The following is a 20,963-nucleotide window of genomic DNA, read 5'->3' on the forward strand; positions in this document are numbered from 1 at the left end:
CAAGCTTATACATGCATAGTCTGTGCTATAATGGGGTCCTGATCCACATGAGGGGCCGCAGTGAGCTGCTGCAATGTGAATGATAATAGTCACAGCTGCTATATAAGGTTCAGAAAATATTTATGTCTTTGAAAGGTCAGGATTGTTGCTGCTCCTATGCAGAGAATAAAAGATGCATGCAAATTTTGTCCTCAGTTGTCCATTAACTAACAATAGTATATGTTTATGCTCTGTGTAAGTAAAATGGATCAAAACTCATGAAAACATCCTGAACATAATATAGATACTCTTGTGCATATTTAATGTTTAAACCTTTGAGTATTGGTATGAGGATTTGGCCCCTTTATTAATGACCATTTTTGTAAGGCCAGACTTGGGAAAAAAAAAAAAGAAAATTAAAAAAAAAAGAAAAGAAAGAGAGAAAAAAAAGCTTCACTGGATGCCCTTTGAGAGACCGAACAGTTCCTCGACTGTTGTTACCATTGTCTTAGAAGGCACAGTGACTCTATCATGATTAATTTTTTATGTGATAGGTAGAAAGGGATAATTAGAGTGTGCTTCTTACTGATTGTCTGCAATGGTCTTCTGATTAACTAATTGACTACAGAGGTAATAAGATTCAAAAATAATTTTTATATTTGAATTTGGCCAGACCTATTTTAAGAACTATGAAGACAGATTGGTCAGAAGCTTTCTTTTGATGTCAATCAGACCGCTATTTTGGAAATAGTTGTATTATCACCAGGGTAGCTATTTTCCAATGGCTTTTGCCTCTACCTGGTGGCTGGAAGGTGAATTGCATGATTCCCAGTTTTTCTTTGGTTGGGGACAGACAGTATTTTTGGATAAGAATATATATATGTAAGCATGAAAAGCATTCTAAGCTGCCACTACCCAGGGCCTCTACTTATTTTTCCCATTCCACAGCAGGGTCAAGATGCTATTGGAAAGGATTGGTCGTGTGGATATATGAATATGATGTATTCATAACAGTTAGTGTCACCAGTCATGACTCACATATCTGTATGATTTCTTTGAAAGAATTGGCAAGCTGGTGTCAACAGACAAGCAAAACCAACAGATACAGTCAATTCGATTTTCAAAGGCATTGGGGAAATCTTCAGCAAAAGCTTGTAAAGTAGCTACCATGGATTAACAGAGTGTCTTCGTGTGAGGAAGCATTTGGCAAAAAACAGGAATACACCAGCATTATTCACAGGAAAGGGGAGTCCCAGCTGGAGTTCTACATTGACATATGCTGCAACTGCTCTGAGCAACCAGTTTCTATAAAAAATCTGCAAAGATGAATAATAGACCTTCTGGGATAATGGGTAAAGTCAGTCAAGAGTACACAGCCATCCAAAGAAATAAGGATGAAGGTTACTTCAGCAGTTGCAGAACAGTTTCAGAATACACAGAAATGGGGCAGTAAAATGACAGGTGAAATTTGCAGATAAAAGAGAAGTTTAAGTCAAACCTGTTAGCAAACCCAGTTCTAACTTGCAATACACAGAGATAAAACCTGAATGAGCTATTGCAAATCAAAACATGATGCACAGTTCTGGGGCTCCTATTTCAAGGCAAGTATAATGTGAAAAACAGTTACAGAAAAAAAATTGCATCCATTAAGCCTGAATATAAACAATTGAGGGTGGACTGTGATGGCTGCATATGAAGTCCTCAACAGTCTGAAGAAAGGGAGCAGAGGGCACTGTCTGAAGGTGTTTGAGACCCCAGGCAGGTGGCAGACGCTGCAGGGAGGGAAAGGGAGGGTTTCTTACACAACATGTGCTGAAGCTTCACAGCAGTTTGTGGGAGGATGCCAAAGTTTACACAGTTCAGAAAACAATCAGCCAAATTTGCAGAGAAAAATCCATTTGGCACTATTAAAAATGAAGGTGTTATTTCTGGTCAGGAAGTCTTTGAACCACAAAGAGTTGCAGTCTGCAAGCACTTTTGTGAAGCAGCAGCACCTTCATGTTGTCTCCTATCACTCTGCCTACAGGGCCTGTTACTGGCCACTGCCAGAGACAGGGTAACCATCCAGGAAGCCCTTTGGTTTTCTTTTTCTTAGTTTTTATTTATCCATATCCAGTACCTTTCACATTTGAGGAAAAACACCAAAGGCTACTAAGCACTTGCTGAAGCACACATCATCTCCCACTAGATGACTTTTCAAACCTGAGCAGCAGCTGTTTATCTACAGGGTCCATAATAGCATGGAAATATCTAGCCAGAAAAGCCTCAATTAAATGGGAAAGAGGGCTAAAATCTTTTCATTATTAAGTCCATAGTGTACGACAAGTGCTACATTGAGAAAGCACAACAAATTCCTGTAATATGCATAATTAAGAATTCTGTGTAGCATGAATAGCTCACCTTAATTCTGGAATACTCTTGGGAGCTTGACTTTGCAAAGGCAGTGTTTCGTGTTTTCATGTGAATAATTAATACGAATCATTTATACAATCAGCAACACTTTGCATTTTTAGTGTACATTTTTACATTTTGAGATGACTTTCTTTTATCCGACCCAGTGTGGCTCTAGCTGTTTGCTCTGTTCCTGTAAGCGCAGGCAAAGCCTGGGCCAGACATGGACACTGACCTGTCTGGGTGTCCTGTCTGTCAGTATCCCTCAGACAGATTGTGTCTCAGGGCAGTCAGTCCTGCCACAGCACTGAAACTCTGAAGATGGTCAGTGCTGACCACCAGTGCTCGGTGGGCTCAGCCCAAGAGGTTCTGAGCACTCCCTGCCATCGCCACCACCCCCAGTGGGCATGGTCTTCACTGCATGCCCAGCCTCTGCCAGCACCAAGAGGAAGAAAACAGGTCTATATGACTTTCAGACAAGCCTATGGGCATCAGATAAACTCTTGGAATGACACTGCTAGTTATGGTAATACAGAGCAATCCAACCCAAGCAAGGAAACTGGGCTCAGACCTGCCAGCAGACATCATGTCAGCTGTGACTATCACATTCTAGCATATCTCAATTAGCAAAACCGTCAACATATAATACAAATATCTAAATGAACACCACTGTTTCATTTAGAACTCTGTGTTTTTGATTTGCCATCTGCTTCTGATTGACCACTGCAGTGTTGCAAGCTCATGCCCCAACACAGTTCCAATTGCCAGAATTCAGACTCCAAGACAGAGGGAAAAACACAGAAAAATGCTTGATTTGGAGCTACATCTCTCAGATAACTCTGCCATCACTTCCACACATCCAAAGGAAACCTCTATATCTAGGTCATGAAGTACAGGCATAGGGTTGATACTAGACAGCTCCTCTGGCACTTCCAGGTTGCACTAGATCGGTGTTGCAGGAGGACTGGAATGGCTTGGCACAGGCTGACTACAACCATCATGAGAAGCTCAGCACCGGGTAGGAAGCCTGTCAAGCTGTGAGATTATTATGATTTTCCACTTTGCAGTCACTTCCTACTACAGCATTGTATCTCAGTAAGTCCTAAGAGGGATTAGTTTCAAATGGGTTCAGAAGAGAGGGAATGCTGACTGGTGTTCCCTCCTGGCAAGTCTCATCCCTCTCTTCTGTTCCATCTCAGTAAAATTTACCTCACTCTGTTTTTCTTACCCTTTTTTATCCAGCATTTTTTCCACTGTTCAGTTTTCTGTTTTGAACCACAGAATGGTTGAGGTTGATAGTGACCTCTTCAGAAAGGGCCATCTACAGCTGGTTGCCCCAGCCCATGGCCAAACAGCCTTTGAGTACCTCCAAGGACGGAGATTCCACAACCTCCCTGGGCAGCCTTCACCAGTGCTCAGGTACCCACACAGTGAAAAGGTGTTTCTTTGATGTTCAGAGAGAACCTGATTCAGTTTGTCCCCATTGCCTCTGGTCCTGCTGCTGAGCACCACTGAGAACAGCCTGGCTCCAAGCTCCCTGCTCACTTCCTTTAAGTATCTGTATACAGTGATGAGATCCCTCTGAGCTTTCTCGAGGCTGAACAGTGCCAGCTCCCTCAGCCTTTCTCCGTCAGAGATGCTCCAGCCTTTTCCTCATCTCCACAGCCCTTTACCAGGCTGTCACTAGCATGTCCATTACCCTCTTGTATTCAGAAATACAGCACTCCAGGTGTGGGCCCCCCAGTGCTGAGAAGAGGAGAAGGATCCCCTCCATCTACCTCCTGGCAATACTTTGATGCAGCAAGGAGGACACTAATAGCTTGCTTTGCAGTGAGGGCACATCACTGGTTCGGTAGTCCTGGACCTGATCCAGATCCTGTGCACAGAAGGCCAAATTCGACTTTCAGCTATTCCTGTCATTTAGAATTTTCTGGATCAGAATGATTTTGGGTCCATTAGCTATATCACTATAACAGGGCAGGTAGAGGAGCAGAGATTTTGCTTCCCTCACCCACGACAGACACATTCAGTGTTGTGGCTTGGCCAAAAAGACTTGGGCCACCTCATCCAAACCAAACTATTGTTCACCAAAAGTAGCAGAGAAAATGAGGCAAAGAAGAATTCTGCAAAGTAATGAGCATAAAACCTGATAAAGAGCACATACCTCCACTACACAGGACCAGAACAATGCTGTAGAGCTCACCTGAAAAGAGATGTCTCATTGAATGTACTCTAATAGCCACCAAGTTCCTACCCAATAGGTTAGCAAAGCTGACCCCTCCTGTATTTTAGAAAAATGCTTCCTTGGGGGTGAACAAACAATGTGATCAAAAGTTATAGCATATAAAAAAGGCAAGGCTCTTCCAAGAGATCCTTGCCTCCATCCATACAACAGATGGAGATTATGGATTAGGACAGGAAGCGATCTTGGTTGTATTACAGTAAAACCCAGAAACTGGGCAATATGTCTTCAGCAGCCCTACTGTTCACACATCACTGGCATCTGCAGAGCATATAGAACTTGAAGATAGGTGAGAAAGCAAAGAGAGAATATGAGAATTCCTTCTTCCAATCAGGAAGACAAAAGCTTCCCTTCATCCCCTTTCCTAAGAAGCAATCCATTAGTATCCAGTGATATCTGGCCATGAGATGAGAAGTCCAGCATCCCAGCACTATGCCTCTGTGGACCCCAGACTCTTCTCTGCCCCAGTCTCTGCTGACAGTATGGTTTGCTGGTTAAAATTTTCAGAATAAGCCTATTTTGAAAACCTTTTTCATCAGTAATGGTGACAGCTGTGGGAACACTTTTAGTTTCAAGTCTCCCAGCATCCTTATAATTCAGAAGATACTTCATTTTTTGCACAATGGGTGGAAATGGAGATCAACACTTTCTAATGTAAGAGCAATGCTCTCTGGATGAGTAGAAGAGAGTCACAATGTTTCACCCATGGTCTGCCAAAACCAAGGAAACCCTACATTTCTCTAACATAACATGGTAGAAGGTGCAACTGTGGAGAGAGCAGCTAGGGATGATGCTGCACATGCTGGTAGGAACTGTTAGAGATATTCACAAAGGATTTTTTTCACCTGAAAATGTTTTTGTACCCCTGAGGACAATGAAATCATCAAGATGGCATTTGTAGTTGTAGGTCAGCTGAGGAATCATAGAATCATCAAGGTTGAAAGAGACCTTTTAGGTGATCAAGTCCAACCAACAACTCAGCACTACCACTGTAACCCCTAAACTACTGAGGAGAAGCAGGCAGGGTAGTGACAGTGCTGTGGAACTGTTGCTGTGGCATGAGTGATGGTGGGATTTGAAACCAAAGCTCCTCTGAGGAAACCACCTTGTGCAACTCTTGGTCCGTTGGGGACTGTGAGATCCATCTCTGTTGGTAAAGGAAAAACCAGCCTGGCGGCAGCAGCAGCAGAGATGGAGTACATGCCTGACAGCTTAATGAGCATCCCATTCCCCAGCCTGTGTAACCAATGATTATTTTTGTCTTTTTTTGATCAACACAACTTTGAGTCTAGAATATGTGAAGATAAAGGGTGTTTTGGGGAATGCCAGGTAGAACAAGAAATGAGCCCTGGCTGTACCTGAGCAGGAAAGCAGGTCCCTTGTATCTACACAGCACACCCTCCCACAGACTCTGTGGTGCTGCCAGTGAGGCTGCAGTGTGCTGAGGGGCTCCAGCTGCTGCAAATAGGCTTCAGCAGTTTTACTTAAAAAGCAGAATTTGGACCGTTTCCCAGATTATAATTACCTATATATAAATATAATGATAATTACGCTACCTAACAGAGACCTCAGCGCACAAAGCTGACAAGTGATGACAACTAAATTCATTAAGAGTGCAAATGCTCTTCCTCTCTTTTATGAAACAACATTGAGTGATCTCTGAAGAAATTCAGCAACCAGAGACATACTCTGTTAATGAGTGGTGAACCTGGTGAAAGCCCTGGAGAGACAAGACAACATTCCCGCTCCAGAAGACCCTTGATGCTCAGTAGGTAGCAGAGCAGGAGAAAAGCGAACAGTTAAAACACGTGATTTTTAAAATGCAGTGTGTTTTATGCATTCGGAGTGAAACCTGTCTTTTGCTTTTTTTAGACCAGGAAATAAATCAGGGCAGGAGCCATTCTTTGGCAGAGGCCAATCAGTATAGCATGTTTTGCTCCCAAGAAACAGCTCTTTTACCTTTCCCAACACACACAGGGCAGCCCTGGGCATAGTCCCAAGGGCTATGCTAAGCACAGCCTGGCAGGCACTGACTGACGGGGTGAGCTGGCACAGGGCAAAGTTGGGAGCACAACAGCAGTGCAATGCACCAGTCCAGTGCAGCACTTGGACCTGACCCCTGTGGGTGTCTGCAGGAGAACATGGTACCTCTGCATGGCCATCCCAGAGCCAGAGAGAACTTAAAACTGGGACCCACCACAGTCTTAGTGAGGTTTTTCAAACTGTTCTGGTATAGTGGTTTGTCAAACACTTTCTGTTTTTCCACATTCAGAGGTGCCAAACTGTTAAACACTCAGAAATATGTTACAAAATGCATCTATGAGAAAAAAAAAAATTACTAGTCCTAAACTTCTTGTGAAAAGATGAAAATATTGTGGTGCACAGTGTGCTTCCAGGCCAGGACTAGAAACCAAGACTGCATCTTACCATCAAACTCTAGGTGTGAAATAAGTCTAAGAAAGGGGAGGAAATAACAATCGCCATAATGTCTCATATGCAAAAAATACAGCAATTAAGAGAGATGCTGAATGTCTACTTCACCTTCTTTTGGTTAGACAGCCACAAAGCCTCAAACTCTGCTGTTGTCCAAACAACCTATTACGCTGACTTCATATTCTCACATAAAGCATTTCAGTTAATATTTTTATTTTTCCAACAGGTAACTAATTCCCTGCCTGCAAGTGTTTCATTACAGCCATGTGCTTCCTCCCCTAAGAGTCTGAAATACCTTGTCTTTGAATGTAACCGAATTTCTAGAAAAGGAACAGGTTAGACCAAAGTCACAGTGTCCTTGCTTTCATTCTGCCTTCATGCCCATCCACCAAAAGCTCTTTGAATACTTTTCATTTAGCAGTTGAAAGGTTTTCTCTCAATGTTTTTCCTCTGCAAATGTTGCTGTGGTCAAAGAGCACATGGCAAGTCCAAGAAAAACAGGCTACAAGGCCCTGCTGCCAGGAAGGAGCTGAACAGAAAGGTGACTGGGTGCATAAATGTTACAAAAATAGCCAGGACTGTTGAATCTAATGACAGCAAATCTAATCAGCTTCTGGAGAAGAATCTCTTGGTCCTGAGTTAGTGGGCAATATAATGGCAGACAATGCTTGGTGTTGATAACGACAAAGTAATGGAGATTGGATGAAAAAGCCTAATCCAGTCCCTATGTAAAATTCCTGGAAAACAATGTTTCAATACAAAATGTGTGTCTAAATAGTAGAGAATGTGAAGGAATTACTAGGGGAGAAATTGAAGCAGGCTGGGTTCTAACACAAACACCCTGGTATAGTCACCAAGGTGCAGTTATTGATGGTGCTGCAAGAACATTATCTCCATACTCCCATGTAAATACATTGCTTGCCTACCCCGTGAGTGCAGTGTGCTCTGCAGCCAGAAACATCTCTACCAGCACTTGAACTTTGCTACTTAATCTACTAATCTTCTGTGTCATCTCTTACTCCTAATGGGTTTTGTAGCACCATCAGTAACTGCTTCTTGGTGACTACATCAGGGTGTTTAAAAAGTTTTGTTAATCTCCAGCTGACTCCAATCCTGAACACATCACTTAGTCAAGCTAGTGTCTACCAAGCTGGTGTTTCCCTTTTCTACTTTCTCCTTATTAATTAGTTCCCTATTCCCCTGATTAAACAACAGGACCTGACAAAGCATGAAAACCTGTCCTACTGCACCTATATTTTGATGGGCTGACAGCAAACCTTCAGCAAACTCTTGGGCAAAGCCACAAGAGCGAATGGTTTAATCTGTTTGTACATCATAGGGTGAGACTGTAACATCATAAGGTGAGACCCTGTGAGAGAGAATGGGCCAGTCCTGCAAAACAAACAGTAAAAGATGATTTCCAGGGGTTTGTTTTTCACTCAGTAACACAGTTAGTGTATAGGAGAGATATGAACAGTAAAGAAAATCATATGAATCTGTAGACCTGGGCTTTCTACTCTGCTTACTTGAACTGGATCATTAGCCTCATATTTTTATACTATTTCTTTACCGTATGTGTTACAGAGCTTATTATTTTGTAGAACTACATTTCTGATGCATTAGTCTCTGCATCACTTTTCTCATAAATAACAATCAAGCCATATTCAGCTTTTATTTGCTCTTGGCCATGGTGCAATTTTTGGGCATGAAATTTGCTCTTCTATTGGTTTATTTGTCTATTTGCATGTTGTAACTAGTGGAGCCTTTAGCTAATGTAAGTGAGGAGGGAAAAAAATACCCAAACCAATTTAGAGTGAGGAAACTCACAGGCAGTGTTTGAGTAGGGTGGAGCTGAGCTCCTTAGGGTAAATTATAAATGGATGGTATGAAGTCTAAAGAAATAAACAAGTTCCAACACCGAATCACTGCTGTCTCCTCCGAGGATTTTAAAAGAAGCAACAGTATGATTCGCTACAATGAATTCACAGAGGGCTTTAAATTGTTCCTTCTGTTTCTGAAAAGAGAAGCTACATACAGCCAAGAAGCCTTGAACATAATTCCTGCAATAAGGATCCCATAATTTTGAATGCCATTCTTGGCTTTAAGAATAATGAATGTTAGCAATAAAAGTACTTTCTGAAAAGCTTCCAAACCTGTGTGGTTCCTGCAATAGGTGAAGGATCAAATTTCACCTTATGGAGCTTAAATTAATTCTTTTATTCCTAAAATAAACTCAGATATAAATTATTTTTGCTCATTTGGCCTTTCTTGGGCTGGACAGGGAACACGATCATATGGTGACTGGAAGTCCAAATGCCTGTTTACTTCCTTTCTGTAGTGATCAGAGAAATTGTTTAAAATCTTGGTGTTATCCAATTTATATTCACTAGAATGATACTGTCAGCTCCTCTTCTCAAACTAGTTTGCACTGTGTAGTGAGATGAGGGGCTGTGGGCAGATGGAGAACCCCTCTGTGGTGCTTTCCCTAGAAATCCACAGGTAACTGAGCTGCTGGCAGCCCAGAGCTCCCACCTGCCCCTGCTATTGGCAGGGGAAACATTCAAAAGTGAGGAATTTCTCTTAGTTTCCCCTTCATTTTTTTAATTAGGCTTTGGCTGGTGTCATGGAAGACTGATCTCTGCTGATGTGCAGTCCCAGGCAAGGAAGAGACTCAGCCTTGGGGGCGGCATGCAAGAGCAATCAGCACAGGTAGTCTAAAAACCAGAAAAGTATTTGTTGCTTGGTTTTCATTTGGGTTTTGCGTTGGTTTTTGGGGGGGGGGGGTTTCTGGGTGGTGGTGGTGGTATTTTTTTCCATGTCTAATATGTTGTCAGTTTATTTGAAATTGTGAGTAATAAATAATATTCACTCCAAAACCTAGTATTGTTCACTTCTAATGTGAGGCACAAAACATTCATTTTCTTTCCCGCTGCTAGAAAATTGCAAGGTTGAGGAATAAAGTGCGGCTAAAGGCTGCTTTATTGCTGTTTGTTGTCGCTTTTCAGATTATTTTCTCGAAGTGTTACTTTAGCAGGAATATATCACGTGCATCTGTGAAGTAAATACATGCAGTTATAAATACATGTTACATGTATCAATTTATGTTAACCCTATGTATACAGAGATCTTGTACAAGATATAGTTTGTGTTACATGGATGCCTAAATTTGAGGATAATTTTTCTCCTTCTCCCTCGGAGCAAGAGTCTGGTTGGAGGGGTGGGAAACACACCGTGTATCATCTTTCTGCAATACATGTCACAAATCCAATGACAAAAAGGTTTTCACTACTCTTGTTCTTAAAAAACCAAAAAGCAAAAAACAAAAAGACAACCCCCCCAAAAGAACTCTTTGTAACACAGCATTACCGAATATGAATTTTTAAGTCTTTCCTCAAAGTACTGGTGGGCTAAGATGAGCAAAGCTCTGTCTCCTTCCATAGAATCACCTCCTCCAAGGGGATGGATGTTACATTGAAATATTTTAATCCCAACATTAAAAATATTATCTGTTCTAGATGTAGGCAACCCCACCCTGCATTCATCTTCCTCTGCGCTACAGATCTCTCAGCAGAGTTGTAATTAGGGAATGATTCTTGATCCATCCCCTGGTCTGGTAAACTTCATGTTTAACGAAATCCGTTACAGTTAAATTATTTTATTTTTAAAGCTGAGCACTGAATGTAGCTGGGTAACAATGCTGTTCTCTCTCTTTTTTTTTTTAACTTCTCAGTTTTGTTTTAAATTCACTTTGGAAAGAAACTTGACATATTTCACTCCTGGACAAGTTGAAACAGAGCATTTTTTGAACTGTGAAATGAGTATGTCAACAATTGGTACTAAGGAAACAAAGGGTCAGGCAAAACCTCACCCACTCACATGTTTTTATGGATGTTGCTCATCATGGTGATGTCAGTATGAATTCTTCTATGGAAAAGGGCAGCTCATATCAGAAAATCTGCAGAATCAGACCCAAAAGAGAACCTGATTTTCATAGAAGGACCAGCCTTCACTAAAAACTTGCCAGTTAAAACAAGAGAGAGATGTCATTCTGGTTTCGCTCCCCACCTTGAGTTGTCTTTACCAAATATTCTGTTTTAGTGTTCCCTTCTCCACCTCTCTTTCTGTTTGGAGTGATCTGGGAATGGGCATGAGACATTTTACCACTGAAAAGTGATTTCAGTTGCCAATGTGTTAAATAAGCCATTCTTTTCCCTAGGGCAACGAGTCAGTATTCAATATTGTATTCACCATTTGGCCTTTGAAATCTATTTTTATGGTAAAATAATATGACAAATGGTGTAATGCATGCAAGGAACAATAGGAATTATACATTTAATGAGAAAACAGTGAAACATGTCACAACAAGACAAAACTAACTGAAAATAGAAGGCAAGTCATACAAAGAGGAAAGAGATGGAGGATTTTGTGTAATCATATATAAAGCAGAGTTTTCTTATGCAGATCTCAAGTTAATATTGGTTAACCCAGCTACCAAGCAAGTAGTTTGGTTTCTAGAGTATAAAGCAGATCACTACTTCCACTCAAACTTGCTAAACAGAAGGTTATGTTTAATATTTTTTAACCTATTTCTTTCCTTTTTCTTTTCATGAGTGATCATTTTCGTCAGAGGATTTGAAAAGCCAAGCAAGCTTCTAAGTTCCATTTAAAAAAATCTCTAATTGAGTAAAGCTGAATCAGCTAAACATCTTCCAAAAGTCCAATTTATAAAGCTCTTTTTCCTCCTGACAGACATACTGGCAATAATCCAGGTGGTTGGGTTTTTTTTCTTTCCCTTGCAATAATGCAGTTCCGGGGATGAAAGCCGTTGAAAGAATCTGTTTAGTTCATACTGTACTTCTAAGGGCCCTCTGTAGATTATCACGAGTCTTTACCACCGATGGTAGGTAGGGTGAGCACCGAAGGAGGGTCTCCCTCATCATCTCCCACGGCCCTGGTCCGGGAGCACGGGATGCGCTGCCCGCGCCCTTCCCACCGCTCCCACCAGGGGCCACTGCAGCCGCAGGGATGCGGGCGCTGCCCGTGCGCGTCGCCGCGATGCCTACATCGCCCAAGGAACAGTAGCACGACATCAAGCATTGAGCATAAACTCGTAGAATTGACATGTAATCACCAGTGCAACGTTTCCACGAGAGGCTGGCCTTTGTTTCTTTCAACAAAAGTTTGCATCCTGTTTATCACGATTTGCAATTGCTCCAAAGAAATCTTTAACTCAAGGCTCCAGATCCTATCGGCTGCTTTGCGTGGTTCGGAGCAGGGCATGAGGGCGGCAGCAGATGCTGCGCCAGGGTACTGGCACCCCCACGACTTGATGTTCATTTTGCCATGGAAAGTAATTTCACTTCTCCCCCACCCCGACTGCCCAGCGAGAATTTCAGAAAACAAATTAAAATAAAATTAACTTTGTTTTGGACGACGGACCCGAGGCGACAGGTGGCTGCTGCGTGGGGAAGCGGCCGCGAGTCGCCGCCCGAGCCTTCCAGCGGTACCCGACCCGTGGAGCGCCGTCCGTGGGGGGCAGCTGCACCTGCTCCACCGGGGCCAGCGGCTCACCCGGCCGCTGAGAGGCGCCGGGCGGCGGGACGGGAGCCCCGCGGGGCTCAACTCGGCCCGGCCCCAGCTGCCGCCGCCCGGGAGGGGCCGGGCGGGGCCGGCAGGAAACCCCGCCCCAGGCAGCGCCCGCCGCACTCCCTGCAGCCTGCGCTGCTCAGCGGAGCCAAGCCGGGAGGCTGGAGCGGGACGCGACGGGACGGGACAGGACGGAAGGGACGGGACGGAACGGACGAGGCGCGGCGGCTCTGCTGTGTCGCGCAGCCACGCGGGACCGCGCCGGCCGCGGGCCGCACCCGCCTCGGGGGGACCGCCGTGTTTGATTTTCTTTTTTCCTTTTTGGCGAAGGAGAGGAGCAGCAGGTTTATGCTAATCGCCCTCTGGGGAGCGGCGGCGGGAGGAGGAGGAGAGGAGCCATTTTGAACTCACTTCAAAGTTTAAGGTGGAAAAGTTGGAGCTCTCCAGCCCGCTGCCCGCGCACCGGGACGGGGCGCGGGGCTCGGGGCCGGCGGTGTCCGGGCGGCGCGGGCGGCGCGGGGGCCGGGGCGGCGGCTGATGGATGCGGGCGGGCGGGCTACTCGGCGGGTGGATGGATTGTGGGGCAGCCCGCTGCCCGGCCCCGCTGCCCGCTGAGCTCCGGAGATGCCGCGGCTGCTGTCCGCCGCCGCCTGCGTGTCCTGGGCCGCGCTGCTTTGCGCCCTGGCGTCGGCGGGCGGCGGGGACCCGCGGCCACCCCGCGCCGCCCCGCTCCTCCACCTGCCCGCGGGGGCCGCGGGGCGCCCCGCTGCCGCCGAGCCGCCGGCGCTACCGCCCGCCGGGCGCCTGAGGGCGGCGGGGACCGTGCCGCGCCGCGCTCCGCCCGCAGAGCCCCGCGGGCCCCGCGGCGGCGGGCCCTGCCCTCGGCGCGCCCGGCACCGGGCGGCCGCCGAGCCCCGCGGAGCCGCCGCCGGCTGTGCCCCGCTGGCGGGCGGGCGGGGGGTAGCGCGGCGGACGCGGAGCCTCAACAACCCCCCGCAATTTCAGCTGCCCAGCTACCAGGTCTCCATCCCCGAGAACGAGCCAGCTGGCACGGCGGTCATCGTGCTGCGGGCCCAGGACCCCGACGAAGGGGAAGCCGGCCGGCTGGCGTACTCCATGGAGGCGCTCTTTGACGAGCGCTCCAACGACTACTTCTCCATCGACACCGAGACAGGCAGTGTGTTCACTGCCCGCAGCCTTGACCGGGAGACGAAGGACACCCACGTGCTGAAGGTGACCGCCTCCGACCATGGTTCCCCACGCCGCCGCTCGGCCACCACCTATCTGACAGTGACCGTGAGTGACACTAACGACCACGAGCCAGTGTTTGAGCAGCCTGAGTACCGGGAGAGCATCCGAGAGAACCTGGAGGTGGGTTACGAGGTGCTGACCATTCGTGCCACCGATGGGGATGCCCCAGCGAATGCCAACATGCTTTACCGCCTGCTGGAGCCAGGAGCTGGTGACGGGGTCTTTGAGATTGACCCACGTTCTGGGGTTGTGAGGACTCGAGCCCCGGTGGACCGTGAGGAGGTCTCAGAGTATCACCTGGTGGTAGAAGCCAATGACCAGGGTAAGGATCCAGGACCACGCAGCGCCACAGCTATGGTGCACATCACTGTAGAGGATGAAAATGACAACTACCCTCAGTTCAGTGAGAAGCGCTACCTGGTCCAGGTGCCAGAGGATGCCCCAGTGAACAGCCAGATACTGCAGGTACAGGCTACAGATCGGGACCGGGGCAGCAATGCCCAGGTGCATTACAGCATTGTGAGTGGCAACCTGAAAGGCCAGTTCTACATTCACTCTTTCTCTGGCGCCATCGACCTGATCAATCCTCTGGATTACGAGACTATTCGGGAGTACACACTCCGTATCAAAGCCCAGGATGGGGGCAGACCTCCTTTGATCAACTCCAGTGGTATGGTGTCAGTGCAGGTTGTGGACGTCAATGACAATGCACCTATCTTTGTAAGCACTCCCTTCCAGGCCACGGTGCTGGAAAATGTTCCTCTGGGCTACTCAGTGCTGCACATTCAGGCCGTCGATGCCGATTCTGGAGAGAATGCCCGTCTGGAGTACAAACTCATAGAAATGGCACCATCCACCGGAGGTGCCCCTGTAACAGGTGACTCTGCATTCCCTTTTCAAATCAACAACAGCACAGGGTGGATCACTGTGGCTGCAGAGCTGGACCGAGAAACTGTGGAGAACTATCACTTTGGGGTGGAGGCAAGGGACCATGGTATGCCAGTCATGACCTCCTCAGCCAGTGTGTCCATCACTGTCCTGGATGTAAACGACAACAACCCCACCTTCACGGAAAAGGTGTATCACCTCAGACTGAATGAGGATGCAGCTGTGGGCAGCAGTGTCCTGACCCTGACAGCAGTGGACAGAGACGTTAACAGTGTTGTGACTTACCAGATCACCAGTGGAAACACCAGGAACCGTTTTGCCATCACCAGTCAGAGTGGAGGGGGGCTGATCACACTGGCCTTGCCCCTGGATTACAAGCAAGAAAGGCAGTATGTGCTCACAGTCACTGCCTCTGATGGCACTCGCTTTGATACCGTCCAAGTCTTCATCAATGTCACAGATGCCAACACGCACCGCCCAGTCTTCCAGAGCTCCCACTACACAGTGAGTGTCAGTGAGGACAAGCCCATTGGCACCTCCATTGTCACCATCAGTGCCACCGATGAAGACACGGGGGAGAATGCAAGAATCACTTACATTTTGGATGATAACATCCCCCAGTTCCGCATTGACCCTGACACAGGCACCATCACTACCCTGATGGAGCTGGACTATGAGGACCAGGCTTCCTACACATTGGCCATTACAGCCCATGACAATGGCATCCCACAGAAATCAGACACCACATATGTTGAGATCCTCATTCTGGATGCCAATGACAACGCACCCCGCTTCCTGCGTGACCGCTACCAGGGCTCAGTTTTTGAGGATGTGCCACTCTCCACTAGTGTCCTGCAGCTGTCTGCCACTGACCGTGACTCAGGCCTCAATGGCCGTCTCCTCTACACATTCCAAGGTGGTGATGATGGAGATGGAGACTTCTATATCGAACCCACTTCTGGAGTGATACGTACACTGCGCAAGCTGGACCGTGAGAATGTGGCTGTCTACAGCCTGCGAGCCTTTGCTGTGGACAGGGGCAGCCCACCACTGAAAGCCTCAGTGGATATCCAGGTGACTGTGCTGGACATCAATGACAACCCTCCTGTCTTTGAGAAGGATGAATTTGACATCTTTGTGGAGGAGAACAGCCCTGTGGGTTCTATTGTGGCACGGATCAGTGCAGCTGATCCTGATGAGGGAACTAATGCACAGATCATGTACCAGATTGTAGAGGGAAACATCCCTGAGGTCTTCCAACTAGACTTACTCAATGGAGACCTCACAGCCCTAATGGACCTGGATTATGAGAGCCGGACAGAGTATGTTATTGTGGTACAGGCCACTTCAGCCCCTCTTGTGAGCCGAGCAACAGTGCACATTCGCCTCCTGGACCAGAATGATAACCCACCTGTACTGCAGGATTTCCAGATCCTCTTCAATAACTACGTGACCAACAAGTCCAACAGCTTTCCGTCGGGCGTAATTGGGAAGATCCCAGCTCATGATCCCGATGTGTCTGACAGCCTGGCTTACACATTTGTGCAAGGCAATGAATTAAACTTGCTCCTTTTGGACTCTGCCACCGGGGAACTCAAACTCAGTCGTGATCTGGACAACAATAGACCCCTGGAAGCCTTTATGAAAGTGTCAGTCTCAGGTAAGCAAGCACTTAAGTGCATTATTCTGCTTGTCAGACCAATAGGGGGGCGTGGGCAGAAATAACCTGCTTACAGTTTAGTGCACAGCACTGAAGCAGCAATTTACCTCTGAAATTTCTGGAGAGGAACCACAAAAATGTATCAAGCCCATGTGCTGTGGATTGAAGTGGTACATTGAAGTTGTATAGTAAACATGATTTACAAGGGTAAATAAATACAAGTGTGCGTGAAAGGGTACATGCTCCCTCAGCTGAGGTGGTACCTTGGCTGGAGCTTTTCTGATGTGGTTCCATAAAGGTAGTAAATGATGTAATATGCAAAGATGTAGGGAATGCACATGTATCTGTAACACCATCTCCCCTCCCTCTTTTTTTTTTCCACTGCTTTTTCAGCAACCAAACACATTTACTCCCTTCTGTGTACCCAGAGGTTTGGCTGGAAAATCCTTAAGACTTCAGGCCAGATCTGGTGTGGCCTCTATGGATGTGATGTTGGCAGAGTTGTGCTAGTTTGCATTGCTGGCCTGCACTCCTGACGGAAATGGCAGCTCTGAAAGCTATGAGCTATAGCTGTGTGATAGCTGTGTAATGTGCCTAATTGCACTGGAGTTGCTTTAGTGGCACCACGGGCAGATACTGGCCAAATGCAGCTCAAAATCAGGGCTGTTGCAGGGAGGGGAAGGAGGGAGAAGGGAGGGATACTTTGCCGTTTACTTTGATGGAGAATTTGTGTCTCTGTATGTGGGAAGACTGCTTGCTGTTGTCCAGTAGATACTGTTATATGAGCACATACATTATTACTTTTTTCTGTTTGGTTGCTTGTTTATCATGGAATTACTTTTTATGCCTCTAATTGTGGCATCAATCATGCAGTGAGTAATTTCCTCTGCAGGTGACACTCTATAAAGTTTACTGTGGACCTGCTCCCATATTTCTGTTGACTTTCAAAGGTTTAATCAGATAGATTCCTTGCTGCCTCTCTCTGCAAACTAAAACTAGTGTTTGTGTTGTTTTTGTAAAAAAAAGCTGAAGGTACTAAGTAGGTAAAACGACACTTGGGGAGATACTTCTTTTCGAATGGTTCTGTTTAGAAGAATAATAATCAAACTGTGGCCTAGTCCCAGCAGTGCTTGTTTTACTGTAAGTAGCCACAGTGTGCAGCAGGGCCTTGGAAGAGTGAACTGCGCTCTCCCTTGTGCTTACAGGCTTGAGGTCCTTTTTGCTTCAGAAACCAGTATTAACTGAGCCGACTGATTTTGCTGCAGTGTATCTCCTAACAAGCCACTTCTGGTTCTTCCAAAATGCTGGGGGGCAGCTTATGTGGTAAGGTAGTTTATAAATGCTGTTTTCGTGTCCTGTGAGGACTTGCAGGAAAAACAGACAGTAGGCTTGTGACCTTAAAGAAAAACATTTGGATTAAGGTGCAGGTGATTGCATGGTCACTGTCTGTTTGAACCAGTAGTTCTTTATCTGGTAGCAGAAGATAAGAACTCATCTTGGCACACAAAGCTTGGAAAAGTTGTTTCTTTAGATGAGGTGAAGAGCATGTTCAGAACAGAAAAATAGGTGACATGAACTATTCCTTTCTCAGGGTAAGGCAGTTAAGTGGGTGAAGTTTCAGGTAGGAATGAAGACTTGTTTTCTTTTGAGGGAGATTGGTTATTCCAGCATTATTTTCATGTTTTGTGAAGGTGTGAACTTTGCAAATCTGCTGTGATGTTCAACAAAATGTACTGTCTGCTGTGTGTCTTGAGATAGTTGAAAGGTTAAAGCATTTTATGGCTAGGATTTTAAAATAATTTTGACAAGCACTGAACTACATTTGACGTTTATTTGGAGAAGTTTGTTGTGTGGAAAATAAAGGGGCAGAGTTTGGCACTGTATGATTAGTTCATGAAAGTCTCACCTGCCTGCTTTCTCTGGTTTATCTGATGCAGTTCAAAAAAAGAAAAGAGACAGAGAAGAAACTCAGACAGAAGTACTCCACAGGGTTATCTCTAAGTGTTGCAAAACACCTGCAAATCCTCTGCTAAACTGACCTGCCAGTTAACTGAAAAAAACGTGTCTATGGAGTAGCCATTAACCTCTCAACCCAGACAAATACAAAGTTCTCCCCTACTCACAGCTGGTCTTAGGTCAGGGAAGGACTGGAACTCTTTATGAACTTGGGGAACTTGATTTATATATGAGTCGAAAGTGACACTGGTGCTATAAAACTCTTACTTCCACCTAGCGATGTGTTGTTTTGTAGAAGCATGTGAGTGTGTGCAGTGCTAGCAAGGAGCCGTGCTACTCAATGGAATTACTTTGAGACGCTGATACGTGGCTAAACCTAGCAGTCTTTCATTTGACTTTGAGATTATTCACATAAGCATGTCCTTCTGCATATAAACGAAATTTAAGAATCATGAAGACCAAGCAATGAGGTAATAGGCTTTGTAAAACCGTCAGAAGTTTCATGTCAGCATTGTCAGAAGTTCCATGGGATGGTGGGCAGCTGGAGCAGGCTTGAGGCGTGTGTGGCTCTGCCCTTGCCTAGTGCCACGGTACCTGTTGGGGTACCTGTTGGCTGTGCCCCTACAGGCAGTCAGGAACCAACCCAGGCGGAGGAGGGAGGAGTGTGGGTGGTGTGGATATTAGCAGTTTGCTTTGGATTGGGAAGGAGCTTTTGAAGTCCATCTCTTTTGAAGTGAATCTCTCTGGGTGCCTTTGCCTGTGCCTGTCGTGCAAAGCTGTCTGGAGTGAACAAACCGGACCACTTTTTGCGTGAAACTAATCCACAGGTGCTCACTGGTTCTATATAAAGGCATATGCTCCTTTTTCTGGTGTACTTTCAAGGCCTTCCTACAGAAAGGCAGGGCTTGGTTTTATATTCCCATGCCTACACATTGTGTCATTGTTATTTTAACCTGGGTTGAAGTCTGGACCCTACTGAAATCCTGCCCTTGCTTTCCAGATTTTACTTTCGGCTTCTAAAACAGATGGTTGAGACTTGGTCTGTCTGTGATTTCTTAGCGCTACTAATAAATACATGGCTTGAATTGACAGAATAGTTAAATATGATTACTTTTTTGTTCATGAGAACATTACATTGGGATTTATTTGGTCAGAAAATGAGTCAAACATTGCTCAAGTCATATTGCATTTCCTTTTGTTAAATGTTATCCTGCAGTCCCCACCAGGGCTGGAGGGAAGGCTGGTACGAGCCCCAGCTTTGCACAAATGTTGCACAAGTTTGCCTGGGTATCACATTGCAAACGCTGCTGGCACCTGCTTGGCTGTGCTGCCACAAGTAGACCCACTTATCATTAACGGCAGCTCGGTGGGATACAGTAGATGTGTGTGTAGACTCCTTTGGGAACCCAGCCTAAATCAGCCGTGCAGACAAAGCTCAACCTGACTGGATGCTACAGCTTTTGAGTGATCCAGATAAATGTAGAATATCATTATGCAACATAGAATATACTATTTTGGGAAGGTGGTGCAGCTCAGACAGTGAGGGATAGACACCCAAGCATTTTTGAGGGCATGCAAGCTCAAGTATAGTCTTTAACATTTCTTTAGCTTTTAGTCTCCTGTGGCATTCAGTGCGCTTATTGACTATCAGCAAATAGAAGTTAACATAGAACTCGTTTGTGTTGCAATCCACTTTGGGAGTTTTCACTCACAGCTTGGTTAAGAATCTTCATTGTAATTTAAAAGTCATTATGCTAATGATCCTGAATCTCCAAGACTGTGCCTTCTCCATACAAATGTAAGAGATGATGCAATACTTTGGTGCAGCCCTTCTGATAAAGGTGAGATCACAGACGTGCCTGAATGGAAGGGATTGGTGGGTTACTTGTGTATGTAAAGATTTGAGATTAAAGGGAAATTTGAGTGAAAAGGCATCCTTGTAAGCACAGAGTCACCACTGGGCATGGAGGGCTAGCATGGGGTGATGGCTCAGAATGTGGGCTGGACACCTTGGCAACGTCAGGGTGCATCCTGGCTTTGTGCCCCTGCCTTTGGGCAGCAGGACAGTGGGGTCTTGTGAGCTTTCTGGGGCAAATCCTCAGGTGGGCTGGTTCTTTTAGCAGTCATGTTCCTGGCTGCCTCAGGGCTTGCTTTCAGGGTCAGCAAGGGGCAGGTAGCACCCAAACTGCTCTTCACGGTACCCTTCCCAGGAAAACAGAGGATTCCCTGTAGGTTATACAATTAGGAGATGATAAAAATGCATGGGTGGAGACTCCTCTCATTTTCGTCTCTCCATCTGGGAGGAGGTGATTCAGCCTGTCCAGTGCCTGCAGGGCTTTTGCACGCTGGGGTTCCTGGGGACCTTGGGCACTTGCACTTCATTCATGCATCCCACGCTACAGTGAGGGGAGAGAAAGCAATGGCTCAAAGACTGCAGAGGTCTTGGAGGCAACAACGAGGGACTTTTAGAGATACTACAAGCCGCAGGATTATATCCCTAGTCGTTACGTGGGTGGTGTGTTAAGTGGGGCTGAAGTGAAGGATCACTGGTAATAGCAAGTAGTGGTAATTTTGAAC

At 46.0% G+C, this 20,963-nt stretch overlaps 1 protein-coding gene across 6 annotated transcripts in view; it reads left to right on the forward strand.

Moving 5' to 3' along the window:
• Positions 1–12,727: 12,727 nt before the first annotated feature.
• The window catches only part of CELSR1 (cadherin EGF LAG seven-pass G-type receptor 1), a 167,450-nt gene continuing 159,214 nt past the window's right edge, over positions 12,728–20,963 (forward strand). For 3 of the 6 annotated variants that reach the window (XM_071552586.1, XM_071552584.1, XM_071552587.1), the window contains exon 1: positions 13,666–16,430. In XM_071552586.1, coding sequence (XP_071408687.1) covers positions 13,748–16,430 — 2,683 coding nt within the window. In that variant the 5' untranslated portion in view covers positions 13,666–13,747. Of the gene's footprint in view, positions 16,431–20,963 lie in introns of all 6 variants that reach the window. The other 3 variants (XM_071552588.1, XM_071552589.1, XM_071552583.1) reach the window with 2 other exon arrangements.

The sequence above is a fragment of the Pithys albifrons genome, chromosome 3, assembly GCF_047495875.1.
Source record: "Pithys albifrons albifrons isolate INPA30051 chromosome 3, PitAlb_v1, whole genome shotgun sequence".
In the NCBI taxonomy this organism is placed as follows: Eukaryota; Metazoa; Chordata; class Aves; order Passeriformes; family Thamnophilidae; genus Pithys; species Pithys albifrons.